An 18806-nucleotide genomic window follows, 5' to 3' on the forward strand; every position below is an offset into this window, starting at 1 on the left:
AATCGGTGGCATAAGTGCCAGGGTAGAAGGAGAAGCTTCTTTCTCCCCTGGGAAAGCCCATAGCAAAAAGTGACTTAAGTCTTCCAGCGGTGCTGGGAGAGGGCATTCCCAAGCTGAAAAGTCCTCCAGGAACATCCCTGGAATGCCATCCTCCATGCCACAGCAGACATTTGCAGCGGCAACAAACCACTGCAGGCCCCAGCTTCCAGGTTTGGGCACTGCGGTGATTGGCCACTGGGGTAAGTTCCTTGGTGCTGGAGTCCATGCCCCTTTACGCTGTGCTGATGGCAGGGATGCCAGAACAGTCCTTCCTCCACTTCCAATACATCTTCAGTTCCTCCGCCCCTTTGGATTGCCCAGTTATGCTGAATTGCTTTCACTTTATTTCAGTGCAAATAGCTTCCTCTGCAAGGCCACGTTTCAATTCATGTCCTTTCAATGTTCATGTGAAACTGACTTGATAGCAGACTATAGTTACGTTGATAACTGACTTTATATTTTATCTCATTTATGGAATATTTAAAAACATGGTTGTTTTAATGGTGCTGAAATGCTGTAATTATTACTGTTGAGAAAATAGTAACTGGTAAGCAATATGATTGCATTAAACAAAATAAAAATTTGAGCAGTCTATTTGTCTCAAAATCTGGAGTGTTGCTGTGGAAGCAATATTACCCAATAGCTATTCAATCTTTCTGTTCTGAATCAGAATAAATGTATAGAGTTTACCTATAGATAGTGAATGGTCCAGGGTTTTCATCTAACTAGGTTATTTCCCCAGACACAGGTATCATGGGATTTGAGGATTATTGGAATAGTGTATTACTAGACAGGGATATTCTACTTGGGTACAAAAGCTCTCATGAAAGAATGCAGATTTACCTGTTAATCCAGTCTGGTTCTTGCAGCTGTCTTCTGTGCTTTGAATTTGCTTGGGTTATGGTTATTTAGTCTGCGTTGAGCCCTTGAAATCTATACCTCATGTAGCCTCTCGAATTCTAGTAATCAGGAAAGCCACCATATTTAGCAAGTTTAAGAACAGTAATTAGCAGGATTCACAATAATGACAAATACTAAGCTAAGTAGTATCTATCTCAGATCTGGAAAAAAAGGATTTGTTTATTTATTTATCCCACCTTTCCTCTTTGTTCAGGGCCTTACAAAAATAATGAAAACGTTCCCAGCTAAAGCAAAAATAAAATAGTGAACCCCCAATCCCCCCCTTAAAAGATGTTTGCCATTGTAACTCCTTCAAAAATCCTGACAAACAAGGACCTCCTGAAAATCTCTGGTGAGGGCCCCCCTCACCTCTTCAGGGTGGCTAATTATATATTTCATATTTGATTTTTTTAAAGAACCATTGAGTGTATGCCATTTGGACCTGCAAACATACTCATTTTCAGTTTGCCTAGTAATTCTAGAACTTCACCTCATTTGACTCAGCTTTCAGACATCCTTCCCCCTACAAGTGACCCTGTCATGGGTATGTGCCCATATTGTGACCCACTGTATCTGGTGCATTCACTAGACATGGTATTTGACTAGATGCTTTTTGTAATCCCAGGCAGGAAAAAGAATTAGGTGACTGACAGTCCAATCTGGCGGTAGGGGGACTCCATTGTGGAATTGGTGCAGGGTCATGGCGAATACGCTAGCGGGGTGGGTGAATAAGCAAGTGATGGGCATTGCATGACTCCACAGTGCCTGAACCTGGAAGTCTGGACTGCGACGGGGGTGTTTCTCTAGGTGAGCCGACTGTAGTTAGCTTCTGAAGGGCTTTCAGCCCTGGAATACCCTCCACACTGACCGTAGAGTTATGACACAAAAAAGCATGTTGTGACTTTGTTGCTTCAATGGTGTTTCCAAGTGTCACGACCTTTCCTCTGTTTTTGCCCTTTCTGTGCCACATGGATCCCCTTTGGAGGTGAGGGGGCCATCCTTGGCTGCCATAAACCCCTCCCCATATTGGGATGTGACAATTCTTTCCCTCCTCCCTTTAGAAGAGATTTAGTGGGTTATATATTGTCCCACCTTGTTAGAGGACATGTAGCATCGTTCTTATGTATATGAAGGACTTATTTTTGCGATATAAATGCACATGCCACTTAAGATAATCAAACCAACTGTTTTTGACTATTGTTCCATCAGAACATGGACCTTTTGAGTTGTAGTTTGCACTCTGTGGAATGGAATACCAGAGAAAGTTTGTTCCGTCTAATTTTTAAAAAGAAGAGCCAATTCAGGGTGGTAATATTTTCTCTCTTCCATCAGTATGAGCCGGTGTGAGGTAGTGGTGAAGATTGACGGACTCTAATCTGGAGAACTCCTGCACATAAAGCCTGCTGGGTGACCTTGGGCCACCCACAGTTCTCTCAAAACATTCTCACTGTACACAGAGTCTTGCAATGTCTCCTGCCTTGAAAACCATACAAGGTTGCTATAAGTCAGCTATGACTTGAGGGCACACTCGCACATGCTCTTCCATCAATAGAGCTGTGCTATTGGAAGGGAGAAAGGGGTAATTTCCCTAACTTTCTACTGCCCCTCAACCTGACCTGCCTTGCAGGGTTCTGGCAAGGATGGAATGGAAAAGCAAAGAACGTATTTACTCAGTCCTTATTTTTCTAAGATGGTTAGGTGTTGGGGTTTTTTTTTTTTGCTTCCCCAGCTTCAATGTTGGCATTTTATATATCTGTATGTGACACCACAACAGAATTGGGTTTTGGTGTACATTTCACCCCTTGGGGATGCCCAGATTTGCTTTCTTTTTCTGTCTGTGGCAGAGTTAATGTTCATCATTGTGAAGACCTAAGCACTTCATTGTTCTCAGGGCACTCCTTTGGGCCCTGAGTCTCTGGAAAGTTAATACCACCGCAGATGTCTCCTCCCCTACGATGTGAGGACCCTGCTGTGGGCATGTATCTCCCAGGGTTCTGGTCTTACTGCTACTTTCACCAGAGCATTCGCCATACCTTACTTTTGTATTATTTTTGCATTGCAATTATGTTTTCTTCAATGAATGGGGGCTGACTCCCAGACATTCTGACTAGAGGTCCTGGCCTTGCCCCATGATAGGACATTCCATGTCCTGTCAATTTTTCCTCCTTTCCTGATAAGGAGCCCTGTCACTGGGGAAAGTGCCCTTCTGATTTTTTGGCAGGGTTATCTGTTTTTATGGTTTTTTTCTGGCCATTTCACTTCACAGGTTGCTCTACAAACTGCACAAGGTTAATTTATGGTGCATGCTTTTCTTTTCTTTGGCCACACTAGACCTCCTTCACTGTTTTTATTACGGTATGGATTTGCTAACTCTTTCTCTGATTGATGAATTTGATAGTTTTGATCAGTTCCTTTTTCTGAATTGTCGCAATAGCCTTAGATTAGGGCTTTTTAGTATGCAGCACTTCCAACTGTGGGATGAGGACATTGTGGATTCTAAACACACACACACCCCCATTCATGAAGTTTCATAAGATCAAAGTGTCTGATGACCTGGCCAGGATTCCCTACCAGTGATGGTTTCTCAATCTTCATGTCTGACAATGTTATCCTTACACTTGCTTTCTGATTCCAAACATTTGTTCTCTCCTTACATTTCTTGAATGTGACTTTTATTGAGTTTTAGTTATGCTAGAGAATCAACACTACTTTGTGTTGGACTCTCAGGCTCCAAGAAGGACTGGTCATCATCCTCACCCAAGCCATCGGGGGATGGTAGAAGCTGTCTTGAGTGTGTGGCTGTTCAGTGCCACTTTACATATCACGACTCTCTCCAGCAGAGTGCTGTTTTTTTTCTTTGCCATTTTCCTGCATATATTTCAGTTGAGTCACTTGTAGAAAGTTCCCTGCTTTTTTATAAGTCAGTTCTGGATGAATGTCAATACTGGGTGCCTTTCAAACTGTTCGGAATGCAGTCCTCCATGGTCTCTTCCTTTGAGAGCTTCATACTCCCCCTCTTCAACTCAGTGAGCTTGCTTATCTGCCAGTGTGGGACTGTATAGAAGCCACAACGAAGAAAACAGAGTTGCACTTAGTTGTAACTGTTGTTTGTCATGTGGTCTTCTGTGCAGGCTCTCCCTCTCCTACTCCACTGTGAAATCTGTGGGGCTTTAGTTTCATGGGGTCCCTGAGATAGCATGGAGAGAAATGACCTCTTTCTGGTCCTCTGATGATTTTGGTGGGAAAGCACCAGAGGGAAGAATTACACCCCTAGTCTGCCAGAAAGCTTTGAAATCTTTTCCACGGCTGGCCTATTCACATGCAGTCCCATTGTATGCCTGCACAGAAGACCATTTGATGAACAACAGTTACTGATAAGTGCAGCTCTGTTTTATTACTGTCAAAGGCCTAAACAGTCCTGGCCTGGACATGTAATATATAAATACGTACCTAGCTCTTGAGATCTCATGAAAAGTCTCTTCTTGGTATGCCCTCACCTGCAGATTCCAAGTGGGTAGTTAGGAGTAGGGCCTTCTCTATGCTGACCCCTCATCTCTGGCATTGTCTCCCTATGCAAAGCTGTGTTTGTGTGTATGTAAAGTGCCATCAAATCACAGCTAACTCGTGGTGACTCTACAGGGTTTTCAAAGTAAAAGTTGTTCATAGGTGGTTTACCATTGCCTGCCTCTGCATGGGCTAAGGAAGTTCTGAGGTCACCCAGCAGGCGTCATGTGGAGGAGTGGGTATCGGACCTGGTTCTCCAGATGAGGGTCTGCCGCTCTTAACCACTGCACCATCATGCTGGCTCATGACACACTAACTTGCTTACTATTGCCTTTTTCTTTTTCATGTTGATTTCTGATATTTGGTATTTTTATTAGAAATGAGATCCTGAATGCTGTCAAAAGGAGGCTCTTTGATAAAGAACAACAAATTTCTTACAAACTAAGCCAGGAAAACCTGTTCTCCTCTCTGTCTTGGCATTCAGCCCAAATTAGGGCAGATGGCAAAATACCTGTGTTTTCTGACAGAGCCCAAACATAGGTGGATAATAGCAAGGGCCAGATGTAATGCACTCCCCACCGGTTTGTTCCATGGGTGATTACAGAATATTCCAACTCATGACAGAGTCTGTCCGTATTGTCCGAAAACGCCTGAAACTCTTGTACATATCCTTTTTATCTGCCCCCAGTACTCAACATTAAGATGCACCATTCCTGCCCTTCAGTCTGACTCTAAGTCAAAGAACTTCTAACATTTAAAGGCGATACAGCTGCTGGACTATGGCCATCACGAGGACACTGAAAGCATCGCAGTCTTTTTATTGCAAGTGCTTAAGATCCGTGACTCGTCACCTTAGTGACACCAATTTTTACTTCATGTCTGTTCTCTCTCTTTTTTCCAAAGCAGTGGATTTTAAAATCATTTTGTACTTATTCTACTTAATGCCTAATAAAGGTTTTGCTGCTGCTGTTTGTTGGTATTTTTATTACATAGCTTGGCTTTGTTTAACTGTGAATTGCATATAAAACCTGAAGATTAAAGCATGAGAATTATAATATAGTAGATAAACTTAAATGCTATCTTTCCCACTTTAGAAACAGCACTGATTGCTCTTTAATGTTTAAATGGAAATTATTCCACTCCCCCTCCCACTGTGAATATTACGCACTTCTGTTTTTTATGTTGTCATTTGTCTTCTGTTTCTTATTTGATTTCTTCCTCTTATCCACCTGTATGCAGTGGTGGGATTCAAATAATTTAACAACTGGTTGTTTATAAGCACCATTTTAACAACCAGTTTTGTCGAAGTGGTGCGAACCTGCTGAATCCCACCACTGCCTGTATGTATGATTCTTTTGGGATGATGAACCGTACTGGTCTTGAGAACAGATTCATAGCTTGTTTTCTTGCTTGTAGATCTGAGCCTCCTTTTGTAAGGTTTTTTTTTTTTTACTATAAGAGTTACTAATATAAACATTATGGTGATCTGTATGCTGTTGGGCTTTTTCATGTTATTTAAACAATATGTTGTCTTGTTAATTTTTGTTCCAGGTGAAAAACCATTTCGATGTGACGAATGTGGCATGAGATTCATACAGAAGTACCACATGGAAAGGCACAAGAGAACTCATAGTGGAGAGAAGCCTTACCAGTGCGAATATTGCTTGCAGGTAATTAAAGGGAAAGAGTTAAAATATTTCTCAAATATGATTCCAAGTGCCTCAAATGAATATTTTAGACATATTAAGCTTTACAGTACATTGAGTTGATTAATATTAAATGCTTGTCTTCTAAAAGTGACTCATTTTGTTGAGGATTTTTCTAAAAAAAGTTGGTCTTAAATCTGAAAATTGTGATTCATTGGTATAAGGTTGGGTCCATGAGGCATTTGTGTGTCAAGAAGTAAACAGTTTGGGAATTTACCCTCCACACAATCGCACCTCAGTGTGCCTTTCTCCAGGACAGATAAGCTTTTTGGGGCTTAAACAGGCTAATTTCTCCACCATTCTGTTTATCGCTCCTCCAGTTTAACTGACTTTTAACTGCTGTCACCATTCTTTACCCCCTGAAATATTCTCATATGTTGTCTGCTTCTGGTTAATTTACAAAGTCATGTTAGTTTTCTAACTACTTAGGAATCTTTGTGTTGTCTGATGGTAGCCTGGTTTAGTTGTTTCAAACATTCACACAGAAAACAACCAGTTTAGTACCAGATATAAAAAAAGTAAAAGTTTCCCCTTCAGTTGTGTTCGACCCTGGGGTACCACTGTGAGCAGTGATTTTATAGGCAAGCCTCTTTGTAGGGTAGTTTGCCATTGACCTACCAATATTGACTTAAAGGGTTAGGTGTCAATAGAAATTGCTTGATTTTGAGATCTGATTTCCACATCTTTTGACGGTGAAGTCATCATAATCAGGAGTGCAAATAATTCCCTAGGGGTCTGAAGAGGGTTCTTTCCTCATTTACTGAACTCCCCTTCCACCAAGTTTGATGACCCATGTCTCTAATTTTGATTTCCTAGTGTTTATTGAAAAAGAAATAGTTATCAAACAAGCAGGAACGCTCAAGGACTCATGTGGGGTATCTCATTTTCCCCTCCCTCACTATCTCCTCTTTCTCCTTCCTGAAAGCCCCCATAGCCTCTCCCCTTTTCAGGCCTTCTAGAGTTGCCAACCTCCAGGTGAGACTTGGAGATCTCCTGGAATCAGAACTGATCTCCCAGCTGTAGATGCCAGTTCCTTAGAGTTGCCAGCTCCATGTTAGGAAATTCCTGGAGATTTGGGGGTGGAGACTTGGGAGGGGCAATGTTTGGGTAGGGAAGCAACCTCAGCAAGGAATAATGCCATAGAGTCCACGGGCAACCTTAGATCCCATGGAGGAAATGGCTGCTTTAGAGGATGGAGTTTATGGCACTATGCTCTTCTGAGTTCCCTCCCCTCCTCAAACCCATCTCTCTCCAGGCTCCAGGAAATTTCTAGGAATTTCCTAATCTGGGGTTGGCAACCTTAGCTCTTTCCCACCCACCCTTCCTTTGTTTGTCCTCTGTATTAAGCTTTCCCTCTCTTCTTCCACCAGCTGGCCCAGTTGTGTAGTGCATATCACTGGGCCAGGCCTATTTGCATGATAGGGAGCCTCAACAGATTTTGTAGGGTGGCATCTCACTTTCCCCTGTATCCCTCTCCCTACACTATTTCCTCTTTCCCTCCTTCTAGCAACCTCCATATTCCTTTCCGTTTCCCTTTTGCTCCCTCATTCTTTCATTTTCAGCTATTTTCCAATTTACCTTTTATTTAGTTCCCATCTTCAGCTGTATTTATTGTTTATTTACTTCATTTATACTCCACAGTGGAGTATAAATGAAGTAAATAAAAATTGGCTGCATAAAAATGCATTGAATCATGTTCATTGACATCAGAAATTGTCATTTCTTTTATTATTTCAAAACTTTTGTTTACAAGTAACCCAAATGATACGTGATGACTTCCCCACCTTATGTTCCATCTGTCCCACTATCCCACTATCAAACCTCAGTAGCAATTCTATAACCACTTAGCCAGCTTTACTTCTTGCCACACTATCCTCTGGTGACTTTCTCTATTTCCCTGCCTAAACAGTTTGATCAGGTTTTTCTCCTCCAACTTTAACATGGTACCCCCCATCACGGTCCTCCCCCCCCCCCCAGTTGTAGTAGTTACCTATTGCCTGTTCTGGGCTCTAAAACAGTGAATCTATAGTTTACAGAAGTGAACACCCCCACATCCTGTATAGCCTTAAATGTGAAACACATGGCAGAAACCAGTTTTTTCATTGAGATTCGCATTGGTTTTTTTCATGCTTCCTTTCCTATATCTTTTCACTTTTCCTTTTAAAAGTTACAAACAGTTGTTCCCCCCCACACACATGTTTTTTCTCTCCCCTCATAAATGGTTTTGTCTCCCCCGCAATGCTGAAAAGTGCCTTATTCTTGCCCCTGTGTGTTTTCACCTCTCCCCCCACCCCCCAAAAAATTGTGAGGAGCTGCTTTTCAAGCTTATCCTCTGTTTATACCCTGCTCCACATTATGGATTTACTACCTCTGGTCCTATGTGAAAACACGGTATTTATGTTACTATGTAGGAAAATTGCTAATGAGAACTTCAGCATGTCAACATGTAACATGTGAATAAGCTGCTGATTTTTTCTAATTCAAAAATATCCTCTGCAGTTCTTTTCAAGGACTGACCGTGTATTGAAACATAAACGTATGTGCCATGAAAACCGTGATAAGAAACCCAACAGAAGTGCCACCAAAGTTGGCTTTTTGACACCTGATGAAGATCAAGGCTTCCCTATGCCTCTGAAAGACAGCTCTTTGCCAAAGAAGAAAAGGCAAAAAATGGAGAAATCAAAGTCTTTAGGGCTGGACAAAGAAAGTGGGACAGATAAATCTGAGCACAAGAAAGATAAGAATGACTTCTTGCCTTTGTATGCTGCCAGTGCTAAGATAAAGGATGAGTATATGGTAGCTGAATATGCAGTTGAGCTACCACATTCTTCTGTCAGTGGAGGACACTTGCAAGAAGCGAATTCTGGTGAAATCCATCCACCTAAATTGGTGCTCAAAAAAGTTAACAGTAAGAGAAATTTAAAACAGCCAGTAGAGCAAAGTCAGAACATTTCATCGTTAACCTCTTATGAAGACAGCAAGGTTTCAAAGTATTCTTTTGATCTTGTGGATAAACAAAGCCTGTTGGATTCTGAAGGTAATGCTGACATAGACCAAGTTGATACTTTACAGGAAGGCCCTAGTAAACCTGTACACAGCAGCACAAACTATGACGATGCAATGCAGTTTTTAAAGAAAAGGCGATATCTCCAAGCAGCTAATAGTAACAGCAGAGAGTATGCCTTGAATGTTGGCACTATAGCCTCTCAGCCTTCAGTCACACAGGCTGCGGTCGCAAGTGTAATAGATGAAGGCAGCCCAGCATCCATATTAGATACAGCAGGTTTGAATGTGGAGATTAAAAGTAACCATGACAAAAATGTCATTCCAGATGAGGTACTTCAAACGCTGTTAGATCATTATTCCCATAAAGCAAATGGCCAGCATGAAATAGCTTTCAACGTGGCTGATGCTGAAGTGACCTCCAGTATATCCATTAATTCTTCTGAAGTGTCAGAAGTCACACAAGCTGAGAACGTTGCATCAAGCTCCCAAGCTTCCTCATCCGATAAAGCCAGTATGTTACAAGAATATTCCAAGTTTCTTCAGCAAGCTTTGGAGAGAACTAGCCAAAACGATGCCTATTTGAACAACCCTAGCCTTAATTTTGTGAGTGACAACCAGACTCTTACAGGGCAACCATCATTCTCCTCTATAGACAAACAGGTCTATTCTATACCTGCCAACAGTTTTCGGTCAGGAATGAACTCTCCATTAAGAACAACTCCAGACAAATCTCATTTTGGACTTATGGTTGGTGATTCCCAGCACTCTTTTACCTTTTCAGGTGATGAGCAAAATCATTCTTCTTCTTCCTCTACCCAGGACTTCTTGGATCAGGTGACTTCTCAGAAGAAAGCAGAGGCCCAGCCTGTTCATCAAGTTTATCAGATAGGTTCCTTTGAGCAACCATTCAGAGCTCAGTACCATGGAACAAGAGCTGGAATATCATCTCAGTTTAACACTTCTAATGGACAAGTGAACCTGCGGGGACCAGGGACAAGTGCTGAATTCCCAGAATTCCCCTTGGTGAATGTAAATGATGCTCGAGCTGGGATGAACTCTTCACCAGATGCCACAACAGGCCAGACATTTGGCTAAAATAATCTGTAGAAATAAGTTTGGCACTTTAGCACAGGTCTGTCAGAAATCAGCGTGTTCTACAGAATCCTATAAATATTTAAGGCCTTGTGTTATAATAAAAAGTGAGCTGGTACAGCAAGTATTGGAAATTGTATTGGGGTGGGGGGTTAGTCACCATTCTTTTAAAATTGCCTTATATGTGGGCATCCATTGAAAAGGCTGGTGGTTATTTGCTTGTTGGAGATCAGGAACTTGCTACATTGAGATTCAACACAAGACAAAACAAACCAAAAACAACAACAGAAACCACATAAGATTTCTTTCCTATAATCATTTCCTAGTTTGGCATCATTGAATATTTTTGGGAGAATGATAATTATGAGATTATTCATGTTGGAATTTCCTAGTTAATCTAGCCATTGCACTTCATTCATCAGGGAATATACATAAACTGTATAGACAAAATAAACTTAAGAGTTTCACAGCCCAATCCAGCATGGGTGGGTGGGGGGGCCTGAAATGAATCTTGGAGGCGTTGGGGCCTTATGCCAGCAAAAATGCCCTCCTCAGGGCACTTAGCTTGCAGGGGCAAATCTGCTGGTAGACAGCCACGGCAGTCTACAGTGGTGCAGAGGGCCATGTCAGTGTCCCTGTGCCGCCACCAGCCCCATCGATATAGTGGGGATGTTGCAGGGGTGTGACTGGGGGTGGAGCCAACATTCGTCTATTTCCACCCTGGGTTTGCCTCTGGATACATGGCGGCCCAAGGCCATCTCCAGAAGGCTTCTTGGCAGCATGGACGGGTTTTTGTATTTTGCCTCCCCACACAGCCAAAAAGCCCTCTAGAGGTGGCAAAGTGGCACCACAGTGGCGCTAGCCCCAGCCACCAAGGGCTCTGGATTGGACTGTAAATGTCAGAAAAACGGTGGCTAGACAAATACAGTGCATTCTGGGAAACAAATAACATTCTCTCACCTCTCTTAGAAGTATTTCACACAAGATTCCTTTTGTTGTTTTCTTTGCATTTCCTTTGACTATACTTTGAGAAAGGTAACGATGCTTGCTAGACTCCACTCCCCTATTTAAATGTCAGATTTAATTAATAATACTGAAAGATAAAATACATTCTATTAATACTTCCTTCTTGAAGTATTGCAAATTCCTTTGTATGTGAACATAACTTTTGTGACTTTTCCCCTACCTGGCAGGTATCAAGATTGTTAGGCTTTAGTTAAAATGCTTTGTAGACTACATTCCCAGTTTCATAATGCTTATATGAATGGTGAACTCCATGATTTAAAAGTTTAATTGTACATCATCCTACAAATCTGCAATAATTAACATTAGAGCACTTAGATTATTTTCAATATTTTTCAATATTTTTCTGCTTTTTCAAAAAATAAAATAAAACTATTTTAGACTTTTAGGTTTGATGTGGCTGCATCATTTTGACCTCTTATAACAACAAAAGATTTTATAAACTAAAAATAAAATGGAATGCCTTTACCACAACAAGTGTATTTTCTCTTTGAAAATTTTGGCAATTCAATTTGCTTTCATTTTATGATAAATTATCCCCGAAAGCGGAGGAAGTAAATATTCTCACTGTGTATTACCTTTATAAACTGCTTTGTTGCATTTTGCCAACCGTAGCTGGTGAGTAATGACATTGACCCAAAGATGAATGGTCAAACTTTTATTGCATTTCACACATAAATAAATGTAAGCTTTATCCTTCTCCCATGAAAATGTTTTAATAGTAGTTTGTCTTGAGTTAGACAGTGTGGTGCAACAGTTAGTTCCATATACAGTTTTAAAATGGTGTGGTTTGACTTAACATAAATGTTAAGATGATTTAACGATTTTTAAAATTGAAACTTTATTTTCAGTCAATTGTACATTCATTAATGGGATGCTTTGAGGAAATGTAGGCCATTGTTTCACCTAAAGGCTGAGTGACAGATTGATAGGTAAATTGTTTCGTAAAAGTTGCTAAGCATATCGATGAGGAAGGTTGCTCAAATTGTTTTAGAACATTATATATTCCCACCATTTCTCAAACAACTTATGGCCCCATCCAAAGGGGGGAGCCGAATCCAGTCGTGGGAGTGGTGCGCCGGCAGATTTGACGCCGGCATAGTGTGGTGGCAGGCTGGGGTGTGTGTGTGTCCAGGGGAGGCTCCAACTTTATTCGGCTTCCTCTCAGCCTTTGCCAGTGTTATGCCAGTTGCCTGGGCCTTGGACTTATGCAGCCAAAAGGTAGCGTGAGAATTCAGTTGTAGCAAAGATATCCTTGTAATGCCCAGAGAAATCTTTTTTAACTAATTAGAAATCTGGTTCTGTTTTTCCCCCCTTGATCTTTCACTGAATGTTGGGTCCATATTAAATGTATTTATGGCTCATATATCCATACATTAAATTCAAATTTAACTTCTTGAGTAACCAAAGAAGTTGCCTTGACTAACTTCTGTATGGCTCCATAGCTCACCAAATGCATTTTAATTTCTGCTAGTGAAACAGCCTGCCTTTGTAGCAAATTGGAATTTTATCTTATGGCTTATTGCAAATGGCCTGGAGATTTGAGTCATAGCAAAGTAAGTGAACACATCTGTAGTATCAAGACAACAAAGCTTTTACTAATTTACTTAGACATGAAAAATGAAAACAACAGCATCATTGCTTCCAAACTTTTCTGTTTTTAATTTGTCTCGTGCCCCCAGACGCGTACCTGCCAAAAAGACATGTGGGGTCTCATGTCCCTGGGCGCAGGCCTTCTAGTCACGTGGGGGGAGGGGCGCAAAATCCCCCCACTTCACTAGAAGGCAGCAGCAACTGGCAGTCAATTAATGCTTGACCGCCCTCTGTTCCCCTCCTTCCCCAGCCCCTCCAAGCATCCCGCTCCTCCCCATTTCCCTCCTGGCTCTCCCTTCCGCCATCTAGCTGCTCTGTCAGGGCTCTGGTCCGCAACTTGCCCCAGCAGGCCCAGCCACAAAATGGAGGACAGCAGCGCAAACAGCTGCCCCCTCCCCCCAGACATGGAAAGAAAACTGATAGCACAGAGGATGGGCAGCAGTGCGGTGTGCACTTGGCCACTCGTGGCTTAGCAGAGTGTGTGTCCAGGGAAGGAGCCGGCGGGGGCGTACATTGAGGGATGCTGAGGGGGAACAGTGCAACCTGTTGACTGCGAGCGGCAACTGCAGCCCCAAACCTGGGCCTCCTTCTTTGAATTTCTTTGCCTTGCCGCGTTGCCCACCATTCTTCCCTCTTGGACCAAGGGGGCGCCATTTTAGGGGGAGCAGGGGAGAATTGGGGAGTGGGAGTGGGTGCAGCTGAGGGCCTCCTCCGCCCCCATGCCAGGAGGCGTCATTTAAGGTCTTGGCCTGGGCGCCATTTTTTAAGGTACGCCTCTGCCTGCCCCACACTTTGATTGAAATGTTGTGTCTTTAGCACAGTGTTCTGGTACTCTTCTGTATTTTTTTAATGTTAACATTGCTCCAAAGAAGTAGCAAAATTGGCATCTGATCCCTAACATATTGCAGAATCAGTTCCTTATCAAGGAAGGAGAAATATGCATTAACACTGTGTAAATTTAGTGAAACTGCTGAACAAGTAATGTGTGCATGAATGAAACAAGAGCATGCCTGTGGATCAAAATCAGTGTATTGAGTTGAGTATAAAGGTTATGGTGAGAAAACATGGGAAGTTTATAGGAAGCAGTGGAAGGAGCTGGCTAGAATCAACAAAACCCTGTACTTCCAAGTACTTCCAAGCAGGCCGCACAAGCCTGTCTGGATTTCATCTTATGACAGCATTCTCTTTTGCTGCAGGTTTGTCCAGAAGGATCTTAAATTTCTGGAGGGGCTTATTGGGGGCATGTAATTTTGGGTGGAATGGGGATCAAGAAGCCCTGTAATATATGTAGAATATGCCAGGCCTCCGTAGATGCTGACCCTGTGACTTTTTGTTGTTGAAAAACCTTAGGAGAACCTCCTCCGAAATTGCTTCTTAATCAAAAGCAAACTTATGAAGTCACGTTTTTATCCTTGTTGATTACTTTACAGATTTATTTTGTGCACGTTAGGAGACAGCACTAATAAAAATACTATCATATTTTGGTAGAGTAATGATTATTTAGGGGATCTAGGTCTTCAGCTTTATTGTAAATGCACTGGTACATCTGCCACTCAGCTAACCCTTTAAGGTTCAGTTTAATATACTTAATTTTTTTCCTCCCAATCTTTGACCAGTCATATTTTTTCATGTACCTTGGATCTAAGTGTCAGTAACACTAATTTTCTATCCCGTTTATTATGACTTTAATGTGTTAATGAAGGAATTTACTTTTTAGCTTATAGCTGAAGGAGCCACAATATCTTCTCTTGGTCTTAATAATTCAGGGTAAACAATTATCAAGGACAATTTATCTGGGGAGAAAAGTAGCATCACATACTGCAGTGCACTACAGTTTTGACAAACGTTTTAGTTCAGAAGATCTTTTGCATTTGAATCACTGCTTACTGCCTCTCCTGAAATTACCATAAATTATTATATACTCCATAGTATAACAAGTAGCCAGTATTTTGCAGAAAGAAAACAATTCAGAGAAAGTACAATGAAAGCCTGAAAGTTTGCAGATTGATAATGTGAATGCTTGGTGAAACCCACAAAGGAATGTTTTCTCCCTTCAATGGTATAAAGCCATATACCGGTAGTTGAAATCTCATGATAATATGACTAAGCAAATACAGACCATTTATTCAAATTAAGCCACAGTTGCAAATGAAATCTCAAATATTTGATTTTGTTAACCTATTTATTTTGCAATTTGTTAAAATGGTTTTCAAGTCACAAGTAGGAAATAATGAAATTTTAGTGTAGCTCATTGATTTCATTTTCTTGGTTTTGGGCTCTAAAAAAAATCTCCACATGGATACATATGACATCATCCACATAAGGTTGCATAAATATTTGAAGAAAATCCAGAATAGATCCAGGATCACTTTTTATAAATATTTTAATATTAACTCGCTTTGTACTTGTAAAATTGCAGCCTACAATTTCGTTGGATAGAAATGTAAGTTCCTTTGCACATTGCAGGGGTATAGCTAATACAGTAGAGCTCAAAACTTTAGAAGGCAGGTGTGCTTGTGATCTGGACATTTCAGTTGGTAAAAATTCGTGTAATTTCTTACCCCAATTGACATGGTTAATAAATTAAAAACCATCTTTATGTTTCCTTTAGAAATTCTGCTCAACAGAAGCCGTACAACTTTTGGAAATGCGTTCATTTTATGATAGTGCATGTTTGTTAGGTGTGTAGCAAACTCAAATACTCTTTTTGCAAAGAACATATACTGAGAAAGTATTACAATGAATGGAAAACATCATGTTAAAATTAACTTTACTTATTTTAAAACGACTTTGTTTCAGGGAAATTTTCTAGTTGCTTTTGCTATACATATATAAAGTCATTGTTTCCTATTTCAAGTAATAATTTAAAAAGAGAGATGTTTTGGTAGTGAACACAAACTGAAGCAAGCAGACCTTTCTCAGACTTGTTTCTTGCTTTCTTTATCCCAGTGGATGGACAGGTAAAAATTGTGTAAACGTTATTTTATTTTTTTATGCAATATTGTTCTGTAAATATGAGTTATCAAATAAGGATGTACCTATGATTGAATCTCTGATTCTGCACAGTTAGAGTTTATATATAAAATATAAATGTGTTTTGACAATCAAGGACTTACTGTCAGTCTTCCTTTATGACGTTTTATTAATGTTATGCATTCCATTTGTTAGACTTGAGTACCAATGTGGGAATTTGTATTGTCTGTAAAGTATGTAATGTTTTTACAGCTTGTTTAAAAAAAAGGAAAAAAGAACCTTGTAAATGTGTATAAACAGAACACAGTACTGCTTTATATCAGGAGGCATATGATGTACTGTATGTAAGCAATAATGCCTAACAGTGCTAACTTTGCAAGTAGCATAAAGATAGTTCCAAAAATTGTTTGGGGAGGATGGTAGCTTTGTTTAAGTTAACAAATATTCTTAATTATTTTCAATCAATAAATTCAGCCATTTTTCTGTTGTAGTATACAATGTTGTTTACGTGGCACAATCTGAGTGGCAGGGGAAGCAGTCTTTCAGACGTGTGTGTGTAGCCACACATTCAGTGGTGGGATTCAAATAATTTAACAACCGGTTCCGGTGGTGGGGTTCAAATAATTTGACAACTGATTGCATACAAGTACCATTTTAACAACCGGTTCTGCCGAAGTGGTGCGAACCTGCTGAATCCCACCACTGCACACATTCATTATGAAACTAATGGCATGACTGCACTTCTGCGAGATAAGGAAGACTGCAAGAATTATTCCATATCCCGGAAGGAAATATAGGGTCTTCTGCACCAATTGATTATTTTTTGTAATTTAGTTTGAAATCCGTTAAGTCTTGATATAGATTCAGTAGAAATCAGATTTGTATGCTACAAAAAGTGGTTCTGTTCATGATTCACATTACAATTACAGTCATGATTCACATTACATTCACATTACAGTCATTATTCACATTACAATTACAGTCATGTTACAGGTTTATTTTTACATAATTTTTTGCCATAGGAATTCTCACAGCAGAGATGAGCTTTATTCAGTTCAATCAAAAGACAAAATTAAACATAAATTGAGTTTGAACTGGGCTTTCAGGCTGTACAGAGCAACAGAGTTATTTGAAAACTGTCATCATTGCTTTAGGGTTATGGGGAAAGATCATTGGTTTATAAATGTATATGACCTAAATTTTATAGGACAAATGTTTTTAAATGCTAGTCATTTATATAATATGTGCTTTGAAGGATTTGCTAGTTCACTTCTGTCACTTTTAGTACACTGGTATCTTTTTATATGTAATGTATGCTTTTTATTATTGTAGCAAAGCATTTCAGTAGAAGGAATTTTGCAACAGTGTTGAGGAAAATTTTATTGTTGGAAATTAATTATATTGAATTCTCTGTCTCTGTAGTTTTGTCATATTTTAACAGTTTCTGGAAAGGACTTTGGTATGCAAATAAACCCAGTGAGCTCCTTTTAAAATACTGTGTGATCAGCAAATGAGTCCAGAAATCTAATACATTTGAGGAAAAATACACAATTTAATGTGTTGTCCGCTCAAATATTAAAATACTTAAGACAGAGAAAGAGTACTATATAGAAGAATGTGCTGGAATGCATTTTCTAATTTAGTACTGTTTTCCCTGAAGTCAGTTATGCTTTGTTTGTCTTTTTAGTTCATAAAATCCCCTGTAATACTGGCAGATTGATTTCAATTATTATACAGTATTATTTTAACATGCAACATCAGATCTGTCCATTTTATTGTGAGTGTTGATTTAAGGAAATGAATTACCAATTTCATCAGTTTAAAATGTGTATAAGTAATACAGATGCTTTTGTATAAACATGGAAAGTATGAATTTGTGTAATTATTTTGTATTTGAAATAAATTAGGTGATGCTGAGTTCCTGAGAAATCAGGAATTTCGTGATAAAATTGTGTGGTTGGTTGTGTATAGATGTATATTAAAAAGTTGCATAGGTTTTTATTAGATTATGCTGAGAAATTACATGTAATCTAGGTCTGAGGTTCTCAAAATATTAATTGACCTTTTCAATAAGGCAACTGTTAGTTCCAAGGGATACTGCACTGACCTTCCTGCCACCAGCAGTCAATGGTTATATCCATGTATGATAGAATATTGTTCTATTGTTGAGCTGCCTGCATTGGCTTTTCTGTGAAAAAAATCCACATATGAATGACTGCTCTATCACAGTGCCTAAAAGTGTGTGGATATAGCCAAAGTTTGTGAAGGACCAAGATTTCCCAATGTTGGCCATTGTTTGGATCCCTGCTGGCCTTGGCTGAAAATTGTGGGAACATATTAAATACCTCCTATTTTTCAGAGACTGGCTTCCCTCCAAATTAAATTGACATAGCAGATTACTACTATTTTGCTTCCTGTTCTGTGGGAGAATATTCTTGGTTTCCAGATCAGTGCACATTTCTGCTCATCTGCACTTATATTTTAAGGTAGCGCTGTCCTGATTCAGAAGCTTTGACTTTCAAAGCTTGTATACTGAAAATCTTACTGTCTTTGAGATGCTTGTGGACTCGTATCTTGCTCGACCATATCAGGTGAGAACTGTACTGCTTGGTTATATAGGGCCACTCCCCACTTGCCTCGTCTGAGTGCAACCCCACAGCGACCCCTCGTAGAAAAGCCTCCGTGGCTTTTGACAACGGAGACATTTGTTCCCCACTCATTTTCCATTCAGGAAATAGCGTGGGGTTCCACATCAAGAGTCAAAGAGGCAATCGAACGTTCTGATTGGCTGGCACACATGTGCATCATTTACACGTGGGAGTTGCAGCCAGCCGAAGGCAGGGCTCCATTTTGATTGGCTGACCCGAAAAGTTCGTTTGGATAAGCTGAACGCATTGTTTTAAGACGTCTGCACATGCTGACGTCACTACCTGTTGCAAATTGCTTGGGCAGAAAAATGAAAGTAAATAT

The 18806-nt window shown here is 40.2% G+C and overlaps 1 protein-coding gene across 2 annotated transcripts in view; it reads left to right on the forward strand.

Moving 5' to 3' along the window:
• The window catches only part of ZNF148 (zinc finger protein 148), a 49255-nt gene extending 31470 nt beyond the window's left edge, over positions 1-17785 (forward strand). For both annotated transcript variants that reach the window (XM_048483689.1, XM_048483690.1), the window contains exons 6-7: positions 5995-6113; positions 8649-17785. In XM_048483689.1, the coding sequence (XP_048339646.1) occupies positions 5995-6113; positions 8649-10250 (1721 nt within the window). In that variant the 3' untranslated portion in view covers positions 10251-17785. The remainder of the gene's footprint in view (positions 1-5994; positions 6114-8648) is intronic.
• The last annotated feature ends 1021 nt before the right edge of the window (positions 17786-18806 follow it).

The sequence above is a fragment of the Sphaerodactylus townsendi genome, linkage group LG02, assembly GCF_021028975.2.
Source record: "Sphaerodactylus townsendi isolate TG3544 linkage group LG02, MPM_Stown_v2.3, whole genome shotgun sequence".
NCBI lineage: Eukaryota > Metazoa > Chordata > Lepidosauria > Squamata > Sphaerodactylidae > Sphaerodactylus > Sphaerodactylus townsendi.